The 16,797-nt window shown below is 40.2% G+C and overlaps 2 protein-coding genes across 2 annotated transcripts in view; both read right to left on the bottom strand.

Moving 5' to 3' along the window:
* Nucleotides 1-2,151: 2,151 nt before the first annotated feature.
* On the bottom strand, nt 2,152-5,652 carry FOXI1 (forkhead box I1). The gene is made up of 2 exons (XM_068147876.1): nt 5,029-5,652; nt 2,152-4,041 (listed from the first exon to the last, which is right to left on the bottom strand). Exons 1-2 carry the CDS (start codon nt 5,600-5,602, stop codon nt 3,488-3,490), a joined length of 1,128 nt encoding a protein of 375 aa, XP_068003977.1. The 5' UTR covers nt 5,603-5,652; the 3' UTR covers nt 2,152-3,487.
* A 10,246-nt stretch (nt 5,653-15,898) lies between these two features.
* DOCK2 (dedicator of cytokinesis 2) overlaps nt 15,899-16,797 on the bottom strand; it is a 184,153-nt gene continuing 183,254 nt past the window's right edge. The window contains exon 52 of the mRNA XM_068158666.1: nt 15,899-16,783. Coding sequence (XP_068014767.1) covers nt 16,709-16,783 — 75 coding nt within the window. The 3' untranslated portion in view covers nt 15,899-16,708. The remainder of the gene's footprint in view (nt 16,784-16,797) is intronic.

Below are 16,797 nucleotides of genomic sequence, written 5' to 3'. Positions count from 1 at the left end.
ATGCCATCTTTGAACAAGGAGTAGCGTTTAAGTCCTCATCAGTTTATCATCTGGAAGGTCAGGCATTCCAGAGTCTTGCAGTTAAATACAAACCTTTAAGCCTCATGGTCTAGCTTTATCATTCTTCTGTTTTGTCTTAGATGTTTGCTTAATAAGAATGGTATGAATGTAACCCAAGGTATTTGCAAAGCCTTTTGATGGTATTTTGCATGATATTCTGTCATTTCTTTTCCCAATATTTTTTAATGCTTGATCAAAGAACTAAGATGGCCATAGTGTATGTGGAAAACTAGATAAATAATAATCAGATTTTCATATCATCATTGTTCACTGAGCATTGTAAGAGTGCTCTTCCCTGTATGAAGTGGCTGCAGCACATTTTATTGTTTTGGGGGTGTGTGATATAGAAGACTCTCATTTACAGAAAGCAATCACAGTTTGCAATAGCTACACTTAATTCTGCCTCTTACAAAATGGTTTCATAGGACAGAGCATGCTGGCTGTCACTTGACACAGATGAATTGGGGAAGGTTCTGCCCTGCAGCCCTGAGTCTGTCACAAAGTATGATGCATCTGCACACTGAAGTGTCTCATCATAATCACTCAAAAACTGATTCAGCACAAATTATTTGGGTTAATGTTAGCTTGGTTTAGTAGGATTTTTCTTGATCCTGATTCACTCTGACTGAATCAAAGCAAGAAATTGTTACTTCAGCATTTGTTCTGGTACAGTTATCAAGACACAAAAGGTGCTAATCACCTGCAGGAGTGGGGAAAGTTCACAGGCAGTGAGAACAGTGAGGCAGCAGTTTCAAAGTGAGTATTAAACCTGCATTCACAATCTTGACAAAACCATTACCATTAATAAAGCAAAGACTGGTGTAGAAATATCTTTGACAATTTTTCCTAATCCAGTAAAAAGCTCTACAAGAAGTTTGGCTCTTAAAATAAATAAAAAGTATAGAGTAAATTGCCATGCACATTAATTACATTTCCTGCCTATTGACTGTAAAGAGATTTAGCAGATCTTACTACTAACAGCTCTCCATTTTATCCTCATCATCAGTGCAAATTTTTGTGTATCTAAATGGATTTCCTTTAATTATTTAGGAGTCAAAATTAGGAGGTCAAAGAAAATACTGAGTGACAAAGGAGTTGCTTTTTGCTTCTCAGTATAATTTGCACCTTGTTTTTCCTCACACTTCTGCTTTGTGAGCCCATACTGGAATATTTTCCATTTCAGCACTAAAGACATCACTTATCTTTCAGTTTTCTGAACCATATACTCCACAGAAACTATATTCCAGGTAATTTGTTGTATGTCTGCTGAATGCAAGACATAACAGCACTGTCTGAATGTATTCCTCTGTTGCCAACAAGCAAGTCTCGCTGTAACAAATGCTCCTAGCTGTTGAGTTGCAGGGCATAATATAGCACAACTACTGAGGGTGGTGAGACACTGGAACAGGTTCCCCAGGGAGGTGGTAGAAGCCCCATCCCTGGAGGTTTTTAAGACCAGGATGGAGGTAGCTCTGAGCAACCTGATCCAGTGTGAGGTGTCCCTGCCCATGGCAAGGGTGTTGGAACTAGATGCTCCTTGAGGTCCCTTCCAATCCTAACAATTCTATGATTCTATGATACTGGGCTGAGGTTCTTGGAAGGACTGTAAAATTCTGAAGGCAGGAGTTTGGGAGGTGGGGGGTGTGTGTTTCTTTTTTCTTTAGCAACCATGTTGATGATGCAGGTACACAACTTCCAAGGGAGAATTTATCACAGTTAGTATAAGACTATATATGGACATGGCAGTCTCTACAGTGAAATAGTTGAAAGATAGAAGTATTAAATAATAAATAAGAATGCAGAGCCTGTGAAAATATTGTCTGCTCTCTGAAATTTTATGTGACTGGCGCCAGCAGGGACACTCTAAGGGCGGTTTTTATTTAGTGATAGTATTTTGCATAAGAGCACACAATTATATTCCTCAGGCATGCAAATTGTGATTACCTAGACTTACTCTATCTTAGTTTCTGACCTCTTGTGACTATAGCACTGCTCTTTCTTCAGGCAGATTGCTCAAGTCAACCTCCTATTAAGGAGACATCTGAAGACAGAAGCAGTACAGTAAACACACACAGATACACACTCTTCTATACAAATGCTTTATTAAAAATGCTTCTGAGATGGTCCATGACAAAACCATAGTCATGCAGAGTTAGAAAAAACAGCAAACAATCCAGACAAAATGACATCAGTTACAATACATTAATGTGTCTTCTATCTTTCCTGGAATCTGGTCAGCGCCCAGATGCGAACAGTTAAACTTGCTGCAGCCTATCCAGTTTGGAATGTTACTGTACATAAATGTGGAACTTGAGTCAAGTCTTGGCTTGAAAAAAACTCCATATTTTGAAATGTTGTTATTGCTTCAGTAGATTGTAGGGGAAATAAGCATTGTTTCTAATATGTACACAAAGACAAACAACTGGGACTTTTTAAAAAGGGGAGAAAAAATACAGCACAATGACTATTTATAGTATCTACAAGTGGTGCTCTGAAAGATGCAGCCTTTGAATTGAAACTTAGAGGCAGTTAAACGTTCTGCCTTCTCTTTCTTCTTCCTTCTTCTCACCTCTTGAATTCTTTATTCAGTAGAAGTCATTCATGTAGAATGGTAAAGATAGAAAAAAAAAGGTTTTTCTTCCTATAAAACACAGGACAGATCCTGTTTTCCCTATGTGAACAGATTTGCATGTAAGAAGCAAAAAAGCTAAACTGACCCTGTAATTAGAATTGGAAACATTAATATCAAACTGCACCAGAAGGAGACAATTCCATTATACTTTGCTAAGCTGCCCTTCAGTTTGAAAGTGACTGTTGTGCCCATGATGATGCCATCTGACTTCACAGCCATATTCCCCTTGGGCTGAAAAGGGGATGAAAATTTAGACAAGGTATGCACTAGTATGAGAGATGCCCAAAGACAGCACTCACCATTCAGGTGTTGGATGCTACTCACTATGCAGCAGTTTCCGTCATAGATCCTTCAGTGTCTCAGAATAGCTTTGGCCAACTAAGAACTTGCTAAGCATGTCTGGTACTGGCAGCCTCTCTCAGAAAGAGAGGATGTTTGGAGATATAGCCACATTTCTGTTAGCACTTTTAATACATAGCAATATTAGTACCGTGCCTAAGGCAAACAGTGACTTCTCAAGGATGTCTGTAGAGGACCATGGTTGGCAGCAATACAAGCACAGTGTCTCAGGAGAACTCTTCACTACTCTTGCCGTTACAATTCCTGATTTTTAATGAGGAGCTACCAGCTGTGGAGTATTTGTGATTTCAATAAGTATAATGGGTAGCAAGTTGGTGGCTGTCAGAAGGTAGGATGAAGTGTGGGTCTCAGGGACAACAGGCTAATGTTAATCATCTGCTCACAGAAATTTTCCTCTTATAAACAGCTAGACTTTGGTGTCTTTGAGTCCTTTACTTAAACCTCTGTCCCTTCTCTGGAATACAGGGTGTTGTTTGTACTGATACTGCTGTAAAAGTGAGTATTAAACTGGTTGAGCACAGAGTTGCTGTAGCCCAGATGGCTAGAAGGCATAGAATTGGACCACTCTCCCACACCATGATTTGGGATATTAGAGAGTGGAGAGTAGGAATTGAAGCCTACCATGTTCTGTCCCATTTTGTCTATGGGTTCAGAGTTGAGTCCTAAAGGCACTGAGCGGCTCCCCGAGTTAGAGCCATTAACGTAGGCAGTCATACTGGAGAGGAAGTTACTGAGGCACGGGCTACTGGAAGAGGGAGGGGGAGATCCTTTCTCGGGTGAATTGTCAGTCTCAGGTGATGAATTTTCCAAGACATCCTGGTGCTCTACATCTTTGGGGCTGCCAGTGAGGGCGCTATCCTCTGATTTCTCAGATACAAGAGTGGCAGCACCAGCCCCAATGTCAGATTTCCTTTTCCTTTTCCTGCGGAAGTTTCCGTTGTCAAACATCTTTTCACAGTTTGGGTCCAGAGTCCAGTAATTCCCTTTTCCTGTCAAAGGGGACAGAAGCACATTTTGAGCTTAAAAGTATGCACACAGGCAGCAAAAAGCAGTCATTGAAGGCTTTACAACATGTCAGTCATTTCACGGAACAGTTACATGAACAACGGGCTGAAGTAATTTTTAATCACACAAAAGCAGAAGTCTGTGGAATTCAGAAAGAAGTGTAGAATTCTGGGATGTCCTTTAGTCCTGACCCTTCACACAGGATAATCTACAAGTGGAGCCACTGGGAGGGCCTCCAGGTTTTGTTTTCTTGGTGAGGGAAGGAGGTGCTCAGCACAGAATTGGTCCTCTGAATTTACAGCAGGAATTAATCAAATCCCGTATAGGCCTCCTCTTTCAGATTCACTGGGGCAGGAGAGGTTTCTAACAAGATAGAACCAGATTTTTTGCCCTCTGGGGCAGCATAATTCAATGGTGTTAGAATGTTCCCAGTGGTTCTTAGCAGCTATTGATACAAAACAATAAATAAAGGAACAATCTCACAGCACAGCAGCCAAGGGGTTGGAAACAGCAGAGGTGTGATTCCAAGCAAAACACTCTTTGAAACAAACAAAATAAAAGCAGCCTGCTTTCCTCTTGAGAATTATTGATGACTCCCTAATGCTACTGAGTGGCTTTCACAAATCTGAATTTGCCTTGCCCTTACCATTAATTCCCAGTTAAGCTTGGCATAGGTCACATGCATTACACCAAATCAGTTTTGAATGTGACTGCTTGACTGATCCCATGCTTCTTGAGCCTCATGCTCAGCACTCTGATCAGCTCTCAAAGACCTAGGGCAGTAAAGAATCCCCTTCCCTGCAGAGATCTAATAGCAACACTGCTCCAGACCTGAACTATGCATAGCTGCCCTCTGTGAAAATAGAAGAGCCCTGTATCTAGGCCAGTATGGCTCCTCACAATGTATTAGGCATTTTAAAATTAGCCAAGTTTAATTATAGGAGGGAAAATAGAGGGGAAGAAAGCTATACCTGGATCATCTTCATCTCGGGGCACCTTCTTGAAGCAGTCATTGAGAGACAAGTTGTGCCGTATGGAGTTCTGCCAACCAGCTTTGCTTTTGTTATAAAACGGGAAGTTGTCAGCCACATACTGGTAGATCTGACTGAGAGTCAGCCTCTTTTCAGGTGCTCCATGGATAGCCATGGCAATTAGTGCAGAGTAGGAGTAAGGTGGTCTAACCAACTTCATAAGCTCTTCTTGTGATGGGAGAGGAAGCCAGCCAAGGTCAGATCCTCCCAAGCCATGCATGTTAGGTAAGAGCTGCCTCTGCATCCCATAAGACTGAGGGATGAAGGGACTGGCATTGGATCCTGGGAGATAGGGTGGTTGGGTAATGGAAGGTCCATTTAGCCAGAGGTAAGGATTGGGAGTAGCATTGTAATCCGTCGTCTCAAAAGTGCTTGGTCGCTGTGGACTAGGGATGTTCTGTGGATGGAAAAAGTTCTCATAGTAGATATTCATCTCTGGAGGTTCTTGTCCAATATTTGGAAACTGTGGGCTGCAGCGTGGTGGAGAGTGCACTGGTGGGTCAAAGGAGCTCATGCTCTAACACAGGCAGCTAGTGAGTTGTGACACGCCTGTGCTGGTGCTCCTTTCCCGAGACAGGTGCATCACCTGTGCCCTTCCCTACGTACTTATGCACCTGTAAATGTCTCAGCTTGTGCTGCAGGCTCCACCCCACAGCCCTGAGTGGCTGCAGATGAGAATGATATCCTTTTTGGAATGCTGGCAGTCCCAGCCAGTCATTGATGTCACATCAACCAAACATGAAAGTTACAACTCTTTATCTTCCCAAATGAATGAAGGAATTTTCCACTAAAGTGATGCACATACAGAAAGCCTAAGGTGCCTTGAAGTTAAAACCCCTAATCAGAGATCCTCCTCTTTCTACCTTGCACAATAAAGCTTTAGCATTTGGGGTTGTTTCTTTATTTAAAAAAAGAAAACAACAAAAGCCATTTTGTGCTTCTGCTAGTAGCAACTCAGAATGCAAAAGCCACTTCCACTCATCAATTACAGAGTAGGCATATATACATCCACTTTAAAACAAAGAGAGAGAGAGAGAAAGGAAAGAGAAACGGTCAGACCTCCTTTTTCTTTCTGTAGTTTTAATTGCAGAGTTGCTTGTACTTTCCCCTAGGCAATCACAGTACTGGAGGCAGATTCTGTCGCTGGTTACTCACGTGAGTAATCTTACTGATATAAATGGAATTACTCCCTAGAGTAAGGATTAATCTTGTGAGAGAGAAAAAAAAAATATGCAAGTTTAATCATCAAACTTTTCTTTAGAGCTTAATTTGGTGAACTGAAATGGGAAATCATTATTTGCTGCTTCCTCTTCGCTGCAGGACTGGTGCAGAGAGCTCATAAAACCCCACAGCAGAATTTCCAAACGGGAAAGAAACAGCTTTGTTCAGCACAGCTCTTTTCAGCTGACTTCCAGTAACTTCTTATATCTACATAGACAGAAAATGGAAAAAACCTCTAGCTCTTCTTACTTTACTTGCAAAAGTATTTACTGCCTTGCACGTCACCCTGCATTTTTGAGGGAGTCAAAAAGAGAGCTGCCAGCTCACCAACACCTGCCGCAGAACAAGGGCAGCCCTAACGCCTGTGCCACTGCAGGAAAGCCTGCACTGTCATGAAAGCACAGTTGCACTTCCCTTCAGAAGTGATATTTGCCTTTTTTTTTTTTTTAATGTTTAGGGCACATACATTCATTTTGACCTTTACTCAGCTGTAATAAGCCACACAATTAAAAAAGCCTTGCTATGCCAAGGCCTTTTAAGATGACTCTTAAAACATGAATTTTGACCTCTACGTCTGAATTCTGGCTGCACTGAAGAGTTTTGCTTTGTCACACATTCATTAACTCAGCATTCACTGCAGCATCACCAAGATTTCTCCCCTTCCTAAGCGTTAGTGATTCACCAATCCCATGTTCATGTCTTGATTTCTTAGAAAGGTGTGAAGGAAAAAAAGTCACTGAAGATACAACTGAAATTTTGAATCTAGAATGTCAAAGCTTGCCAATTGGCTGGGTCAGAGAGGCGTCTCTACAGCTGTTAGTTAAAAAAATACATGCTTTCACTGCACATAACAACATTTGTACTATAACTGGAGGCAAAAACATTCCTATTTTAATCTGAATGACAGAGTTCAGAGTTTCTACATGCTAACTAGCCTGCGCAGAGATAACATGAAACAGAGGAAAGTTAAGTGGAACATGCTAGCACTGGCTTATTTTCTAAGCGAAAAGTGCTGTGCAACAGGTGTCTTGAACAAAAACTCAGTAACACTGTGAGCATATCCCCCTCATGAAAGCTATCTAAAATACTGATTTACTCTGTAAGAATTTGAAGTACAAACATGCAAAAAGCTGTTTGAGCAACACTGCCTCTAGCTTGCTAATTAACTTACTAACATATATATAGAGAGGTGCATATACTAATGAAATCTCTGTGTAGACCTGCAAATATTACTGTTAAAAATACTGCTAATAACACAACCCCCACCCCCACCCACCCCCATTATTTACAGCAAAAGTAATGGTACATTTAAGAAATGCTCAAATGAGTAAAAAGAGGATCCACCTTCATAATTAACTAAGACCCAGAATAACATAGGCAAACCTCAGGAAATCATGGGTTTGGAAAAAAGAAATAAAGGCCTGAAACCAATCAAACAAATGAACAAACCACCTGCAAACGTTTTACTGCTCAGGGTTTGTTTAATCCAAGTGAAAACTGATCAAAATGCATCATGCACTTGGCTGAGAGGTATCTAAATACTCTTTCCCTGAGGTGCTGTGCATGCACAGCCACAGCTAGCATAGACTGAAGTGGGTGCCAAGTGCTTTGAAAATATTCTAGGCTTTATAACAAAAGAAAAATATATTATTTCTGCAACTGGAGACTGCAGGCTGTAAAACTTCCTCCACAAATTAATCTGCATGAAGTTTTGGAGCAGTGCATTTTAGTAGTCAAGCCCTGGTTGTGATCTGCAACGGCCTGAAAACACTTGTTACCACCAGACCTACCTTGACATGACATGTGAGCAAAGCATGACACAGAATTAAGTAAAGCAAGGACTGAGGTGAAGCACACCAAGTACTGCTTTTAGAGCAATGAAGTACAAAGACAACTGTAAGAATCAGCCCGTGGAGCTCTGAGAGAGAGTGCAAAGGTCTGATTCCCTCCCTGGCATTTGTACTGGCACAGGTTCTAGCAGAGACGTGGCCTGATCAGCATCATTTTCCTTCCTATTGACTGCCTGATTTACTTAGATCAGAGTATAAACAATGCCAGTAAAAAATGGTGCTTTGTCAGTGCTGTGGGCATACCTTGCTTCAGGAGAGCCATTGCAATACATGCTCCTGTATGGAACTTCTCGTGCAGATGCTCACATGCAAGAAAAAGACATCAAGAAGAAGCTTTGCTAAAGCTGTGGTTTCTGAGTAAGGCTGGTCAGAACTGGAGTTGAGTCTAGCCAGGAATGCTACCCTGAGTTCCTCAAAAGACTACTGTTCTTGGCAGGGCTGGAAGGAGAAGGTAGCAACCCCAGAAGTGGAGAAAGAAGGAAAAATGGTGAGGTTTCCATACAAAAGCAGATGGGGAAAAGCAGTATGCTGACCAAGCTAAGCTAACAGATTATGTTTTGAAACAAAATGGAGGCTGATGCTGGGGTCATAGTCAGTAATCATTCCTTCCAAATGCTTGGGTTCTTGGGTACGATTCTCTTACGTCTCATGTTTCTTTTTAACCATAGTAGAATACTGTACAGCCCTCTGTACATGTCTCCATTAGTTGGAAGCCTGATCAGTGACAGATGGTTGTCAAACCAAACACTGTTGTCAACTCTTGTGTTACTCTTGTGTATACAAATGCCAGTCTCACAAGTACCTCCAGGTCATTACACTGTTTCACAATGTGACTGTTTTAGAGCATTTAGATCAACTACAGCACAGTGCAAACCCACTCTAATGGTTCAAAAGGTTAACAATTCTACTAGTAGCTTCAACCTGGCAAACCTTACATACTGCATATCATTTGCCCCTCATATAGTCATTATACAGTCCTCTGCAACATGTACTTTAGGTAGTCAGTTCACACTTGATCCAGATTATGATACATATGGCCAGATAATCCCATGGCACAGAGATCTATCTGTAGTGACTACCAAGCTTTAGGCTGCACTGTTAACACTACATATAACCCAAATTATGATATATTGTCACAGTGCAACTTGCTGGAGAAAAGTTCATACAAGTTATTCGTGTGAGCACAGGGAGGAAAACTGTTCAATAGAAAGAGTTCATCAACAACTCAGTATACCATCTTGTTTCAAACAGTACACACTGAACCCAGGAACATTTCTGTATCCATGGGTAAAACACTTTCACATAGGGACAAATTGCCTATCCTCTTGGCTGTCTAGTAGATTACTTGCCGAAATCTTCATTCCAATAATATTATTCTAATAATCATGTGCCCAGTGTATGCACAAAATAAGCCACACCATCTGCTGAAACAAGGTGTAGCAGGCAAAACAATGTCATCTCAAGGTCATTACAAAAGCATAGGAAATTTAAAAGACAGCATTGCAAAACAAGAGAACTGAGCTTTATTTCTAGAAATGCAGACTGAACATTACATTAATGGAAAAGGCAATATCATTTGGACCTGTGCATTAAAGGCTGCAATGCTAGAATGCTCTTGTAAGTCTTTCGGAACAAAACCACTGTGGAGTTTCAGAGCAACTTTATAACTGGACATTTTGATGACTATAAAACCTTATAAGTGCTAGCAGCTGCTTTCTGACCATGAGAACCATGATGATAAAAGTGGCTGTAACTCCTGCTTCAACAAATGCCTTCCACCACCTTGCCAACATATAATGTGGTAGAGGGGATTAGCTGTTCCTTGACTTATGTATTAATCATGAGAGACCTTAGGCAGGCAAGAAATCTATAGCTTCTATTTGGCTGTGTATGGCTCCTGTGGGATCCCTCGTGGAGGGATACCTGTAATCTAAACCAGACATGGAGATACTCTTCAACAAATTCCTCTCATGTTAGAATCTGAGGCATGTCTCAATTATAGTTAATTAGTACAATGTTAGCTACTTCAATCACATACTTTGACAGCCTCACTGCTGCAACTAGCTCTTGAACAGCTGAAATGCTTGCCTTGATTGTCTGCCTATTCTATTCTTGCCACTAAATGTTTGGTTATACCAGTGCTAACATCAAATGAGGTGTTGTATGAACATCAGCTGTGCTTGCCATGGAAAGTAGTCTGGTTACCTTTCCAAAGCCCTTCAAAGTTTAAATTCTGGTGCATTTCAATGAGATGCACAACTGGATAGCTACAGAGGAAAAATAATAACATGCTGATGCTTCTGTTTCAGTTAGATTTCAGCATCAAGGAATTAAACCAGCTTCTTCCTACTCCGCAATTTAAACAGGGATATTGAAAGGATACTTTAAAAATAAGGATTTTTCAGAAACTGTAACTTCCCTTTTCTTTTATTTTTTTTTTTAATATTAAGAAAAAAATAAATAAAGGTTTTGTTCAGCCTTCTACTCCCTCTGGTGCTTCCATAACACAAATACTTGGGGAAAATTAGTTAGCAGCTAAAACTGATAAGCGAATTGGTATGGATGCAGTGAACTACTCCGTGGACACACCCAATACTAGATAAAACTCAGGCTGTTTAAACGTGACCACGGTTTAACTGCAGTAAGCTAAGATCCTCTAATTTGTGAATAGGATGATTTACAATGTTAATACTGCTTGCACTTCCAGTTGCTCCACTTTGGTTTTCTCGACGTCTGGGCAGACAGGTCAGTAGTTTGAGTTCCTCTGCATGGACAACGCATTGCAACTGCTTACCTCCCTCTAGTGCCAACATCCGAAAGTGTAACCAATCAGGCCGGATCTGCCCTAGAGGCAACTTCGGTCAGCAACAACGTTTTATACCGGCACGATCATTGTCCCCTTAGCAATATTACATGCATCTATATTTGTAGTTCTGGGATTTGTACAAATAACTAATGGTATTTGTAAACATTTTTTACTTTTTCATATCAGAATCCTTTACTTGCTTTGAAATTCTGTGCAGAAATTGCTGTGCAAATTTAGAGACTTTATGTCTACCTCTTAGGTTTGTTTCCTTTGCTCTTACATTTTCCAGTACTGACCTCCACAAATGCTGTTGTAAAGAAAGAGTCTACAACTCCAGGCATTGCACATTAGTACTACTGAGTGTTTCAAAGCACTCTTGAAGCATTGCTCTGTGTCTCAAAGCAACTGAAGTCATGCAGTAAAGACTGCACGTTCCTCAGGACTTGTAGAATACAGGTATCCAGCCATAACATGCTTTATTGTATGATAAAAAAGCTAAAAGAGCTGCATCTAAAGCAACTATACCCAGGGCTGTTTTCTCACATATGACACAGTACAAGCGAATGTGGAGAGTTTTTGGTTACAACACAATTCCTACTACTACACCCAGATAACTGGGGGGTTGGGTGGTTTTGTGTTTGTATGTGTGTGGAGGGGGTTTTGTTTGGTTGGTTGCTTTTGGCATCTGCTCTGACAAATCAGGGCACAGATACTTCCAATATGGGGGTTTTCTGACCCCCATCGCCTTTCCTGTGCCTTTTGAATCAACTACCACCTAAACCCATTTTATCACCATCAACAGCCACCTACCATAGGCTGAACTAACTCAAGCCTGTGAAGTGTTAACTGTGAGCGAGAGATTGCTCATGCCTCTCACTTCAACCTGTTAGTAAATGCAGGCTGAACACCCACATGCATAATGGAGCACATGGAGCTTCAGCACACACTAATATTTATGAAAAAGCCATTAACATAGAAAAAAGATTTGCTACAGCTCAGACTCTCACAGTGGCTGTCCAAGCCTAGGGTCAGCCATAAGAACAAATGACTCATGGCACAGTAGAGCTTTCTGTTATTCTGGAATATATAAAACCAACACAAAACAAAGGGTTAATTCTATCCAAAACCCAATCAGATCAAAATGTCCTCGGTTCAAAACCATGATTAAATTTATCTAACATTTTAAAGTTTATTAAATCTGTGGCCTACTTGAGGTTTGTTTGCAGAGCAATTATTCCTTTACAGTGTTAATGTTTAGCACACACTGCATCATGATAGCAAATCAGAACAGAAAATTACGAACTAAGTCAACAAAGATCAACTACTCTCCTCACCTCATAGCAGTAAATATTGCCCATGCTGAAGTCCTTACAACCGAGGGCAGCCCCTGAAACATTGCTCAATGTTCCCTCTCAAAAGGACCTTGAATGCCCAAGAGCAACTAGGAACCGAGTTCTGGGAGCAAAATCTAAGTTAATACTATAATACTAGTGAGTACTCCAAGACATCCAGGATAGGGGATGGCTGCAAGCTTTTTTTCATGAAGGCTTCCATGTTCCTCAGTATAAATGATTTATGTCACAAGATGGAAACGTCCACCTCCAAAAAAATTAATCAGTGAAAGAATACAAATATGATTTTTTTTCTCACTCCTCAGAATTTTAATTTTTTTTTTTTTGAAAAGGATGGCACAAAACCCAATTTGGCTTTAAACTGCCTGAATTCTCCCAATTTCTACATAAGAAAGATCCTGTGTTTGACTAGGTTATTCCTTTTCTGGACAACTGCCCTGTGCTGTTCTTTTACACAGAATGTCCTAGGTCTAGATGATTCCCCTTGATGCTGACATACAGAGAATCTGTCTCTGGGATAAATATTTCATCTGCTAAACAGCACTGCACTGAGGCTGGAACAACAACAACAACAAAATTTAAAATAATTTCTTCTGGTCTTTCCATGAGAGTTAAGCTAAAATCATTTAAAACAGAAGAGCAAATTAGCATAAAGACTTTTGTGACTAAACGGCTTTAAACAACTCCTGGACCTCAGCTGACTTAAACAGAAATGAAACTTCATAGCAAACAATACCATCTTCTTCTGACCTACCTTGCTGTTTTAAAAGTGTGAACAGCTTTTCTTGTTTAGAAGGGCCCCCAGCCCATAATCAAGGTTGAACAGACATACTTGGGAGTGACATGCTTGCTCTTGTTTGGGCTGAAATAAAAGATCTCTTGATAATCAGCCAGGCATGATACAGCAGCTTCAATACTGTGACATAAGTGAGCAGCTTTGATTCAGCATCTGTATAGTCATAAGTACCATAAAACACTTACAAGTTTATCCTAGTCCAAAGCAGAAGTTTATGTTCATTAGCACAATCGATCCAAATCTCATTACAACTCTGAGTATAGATTGCACTATGTGATTTACCAGCCACCAGTTGTTGAATTACTAAGAGACTTCATATTCAAAATGATCAAGACAAATCATCTACGTACACTTCACTTCCTCAGCAGTTTCCCATCATCGTGCCATTTTTTTTCCTTACAGGGCTCTTGCTCATACCTTAACTCATTTTGAATGAGAGCCTGCACAGTCACTGCCACCAGCAGTGAAGCAAGCAGCGAAAGAGCCCAACAGCAAAAGCTCGTGAATATCAAACAGGTTAAAGAGAGCACCTCAGCCTCTGAATTCATTTGTTGTTGAAATTTCAGTAACTTTAGTAATGCAACATAAAAGTGGTAATCTGTTCTCTGCTTTTCAAAGAGCAGTGAATATGTGCTTGGCACAGGTTTATTATTTTTTGCCAGTTCAATTTAGGAGGTGCTCTTCAGACAGTACCTGCCTCAAATACAGAGGTCTATCACATACTCACTCTCCATTCAAGAACACAAAGTGTTCCTAAGGTGTGTAACAAAATTCTCCTTCCAGCTCAGAAATATAGTCCTTATTGTCCTATACTCTGAACACTTTCCTATACATCACTCCAGATAGTTTTTATTGACATTAAAGAGTATTAAGTTTTTCCCCAAAATAATAAGTAAGCATTTCACAATAAGAGCTTGAACACTATCACTATGTGGCACAAACAAAGGCAGGCCAGATATCCAAATTAGTTAAAGAATGCTCCAGAATAACTTGATGTAGCAGAACACTAATGTTTTCTAAGATCAGAGCTTATGCTGCATTGACAGCAGCTCTTCTGGGGCTAGACCATTGTTATTGACATCATGTTGCAGCCCATGAGAGACACAGCCTGGGTGCCTGTGTCAAAATTCAGACATCTAGCAAACTAACATACATGGCATGCAGCAAAAGTACATTGTACATTGTTGCAGTGTTAACAGCTTTCTGCAGGTCAGCAAATAAAGTCTTAGCTGCGTGTTCAATCTTTCCTGTCCCACAGTAAACATTTTTTTCCAGACTTGCACTGCCCAAACATCTCTAAAATTGCAGTTCCATGGACATCCTGTTCTTGGTAGTGATTTTTTCTTAATTTTGCTTTTCTCCTCTGAGTTGATTTGTGTGATTTCAGGCTTGAAACAGATCCAAAACTAGGCTGGCAAGAAGACGACAATCTGTGATGTGGAGCTGCTACTAAGAGTTTTGCTGGTATTTGTTAAATTCAATGTTAATCTAAATTCTTAATCAAAAACTACACTAAAATCTGAGGAAAACACAAGCATGAACCTTGAAACACCAGATAAAGACTCAGCATCAAACTTCCTTTGTACATTGTGCTACTGCTTTCCTGGTATTTGCTTCTGGGCTCTTACTTCCATTCTGTGTGCTTTTCTATTTTGAATCACAGCACTTGAACTACAGTTTATAATAACAGCTTGAGCTAAACCTTTTCCATTCCATGCTCACAAGAAAACACAGCTGCAAGATACAATAAGCAAAGATAACCTTGAACAGGTACCTTTACAAAGAATAAACAGTTGCTAAATCATCCTTTTCTTACTTGTTCCCACTTGAACCAAACTTTCTCTTTTAAAACACTTTTTTCTTTTCTGATCTCAATATTTCTTCAATCTATCTTCAAATAATACTGGAGCACAACCCTAGTGCCCTCTTTCTTCCCCCAGGTTAGCAAGATGTCAAACATGCAGCCCTCAGCCTTTTACTTTCTCTCACTCACAGACAATCTAATCTATTAAACTGTGGGTTTGGTTTGTGTTGTTTGTTTGTGTTTGTTTTTTTCTAGAAAAAGCTTGCTCTTCCTCTGTGCTTCAGGTGTGAAGTTGCTGTGAAAAGCAAATGAAACAAAAAGCCTGGCAGTATCCATGCCAACAAACGCTGCAGATAGTGCCAAAACTCGACCCATGCTGTTTCTGACTATTCTAGTGAGTATTTCTTGGTGCAGTATTAGTTCCAATGGGAAATATTTCAAACTTCTCACAGCAAACAATCAGTAATTAATTCCAGAGAAAACAGCTTCACATTGACAGCTTGCAAAGAGAGTCTAAATTCATTAAATAAATTATTCATGCTGAACAAAACAGTGTTTATAGAAAGAGTTGGGCTTAGAACAAATTGAAGATGTCTTTCTATTGATTGAGCCATTCAGCAAGGGAGAATTTTAACCTCTCAGCCTTTCCTGTGTCCACAGAAACAGCAGCAAGTCCAGTCTCTCCCATCCACAGCACTATATGCAGTCATATTCTAGGTCATGGAAATAAACTGATGCAGGTGGCTGAAGCACAAAGGAAATAAACTATTTGTCTTTTAGAAACCTTTATATTTGTATAGCATACCTGCCTCTAGGAAGAACTGACAGGTTATGACCCACCACAAAGTGCTGACTTGCAGTGCTGTGTAGCTTCATGCCAATTAAGCCATTATCTTCCAGCTCTGCCTCACAAGTCAGAGAGGCACAGAAAATCAATTTGGAAAGCAGAAGACCTGAACTTGTAGAATTCCATGTGCTGTCAGTAAGGAACTATTACCTTATACACAATGATACCTAGAGATTTCAGTGAGAAAGGGTCAAGGAAAGAAAGTACTTTTTTACCATTTTATTAATGAACAGTATAAAATGCAGCTGTTTTTTATCCCACAGAGTATAACATCAGTTTGTACATGTGTAAATAAACTTTTGCATGTTTTCAACCTAACAGCCACTCTTCTGAAAATAAATCAGACAAATGTTCTCACAGTGATGGACACCACCCTGACAAAGACTGAGGACATAGAGCAGTGTGGTGGGATCAGCAGAGGCATCTGAGGATTGAAAATCCAAATACGACCACAGATTAAATTATCAGTGGCTATTTTGTGCTGAGCCATCTGTTGCCATGACTACACTGCAGCCAATAGTGTAAAGATAGCTGGAGCATGTCTATACAAGCTGCACAAACCACTAACTACTGTGCTCTCTGAAAAGAACAGGATCTGACTTATATTACATAGTATGCATTGCAGGTGGCCTCTTCATGCAACTTTCTTTCTAGGAGTAAGTTTTGTTAACAGGGAACACACAATGTCCTTTGACCTGTACAATCAGAGGCCAAATAAACTTCTGTTCCATACCCTGCTGGGCACATCCTGTAGTATTTTCCTCAAATGCTACTCCTGTATCTATAGCACAAGTAACTCATCACAGCCCACGAATACATTGCTGATAGTCTCTATTAGCCATCTGTTATCAGTGCCTTTCTTCAGAGGAGACGGTGGTCTAAAACAGAATAGATATGTATATATAATTAATCTTGGTTGTGAGGTGGTCTTATCACAGAATGAATTACAGATCTGTAGTTGAAGATTTGAAATGGTGCTCCACAGACTGCCTTCCATCTTCTAGAACCTTGGAAATGCGCTGAAAAAAAGAAA

Source organism: Melanerpes formicivorus, unplaced genomic scaffold (assembly GCF_026170545.1).
Source record: "Melanerpes formicivorus ecotype bairdi unplaced genomic scaffold, bMelFor1.0.p_v2 SCAF_2, whole genome shotgun sequence".
Taxonomy (NCBI): Eukaryota; Metazoa; Chordata; class Aves; order Piciformes; family Picidae; genus Melanerpes; species Melanerpes formicivorus.
The sequence above is the reverse complement of the archived record's forward strand: the minus strand, read 5'-3'. Positions and strand labels throughout refer to the sequence as shown.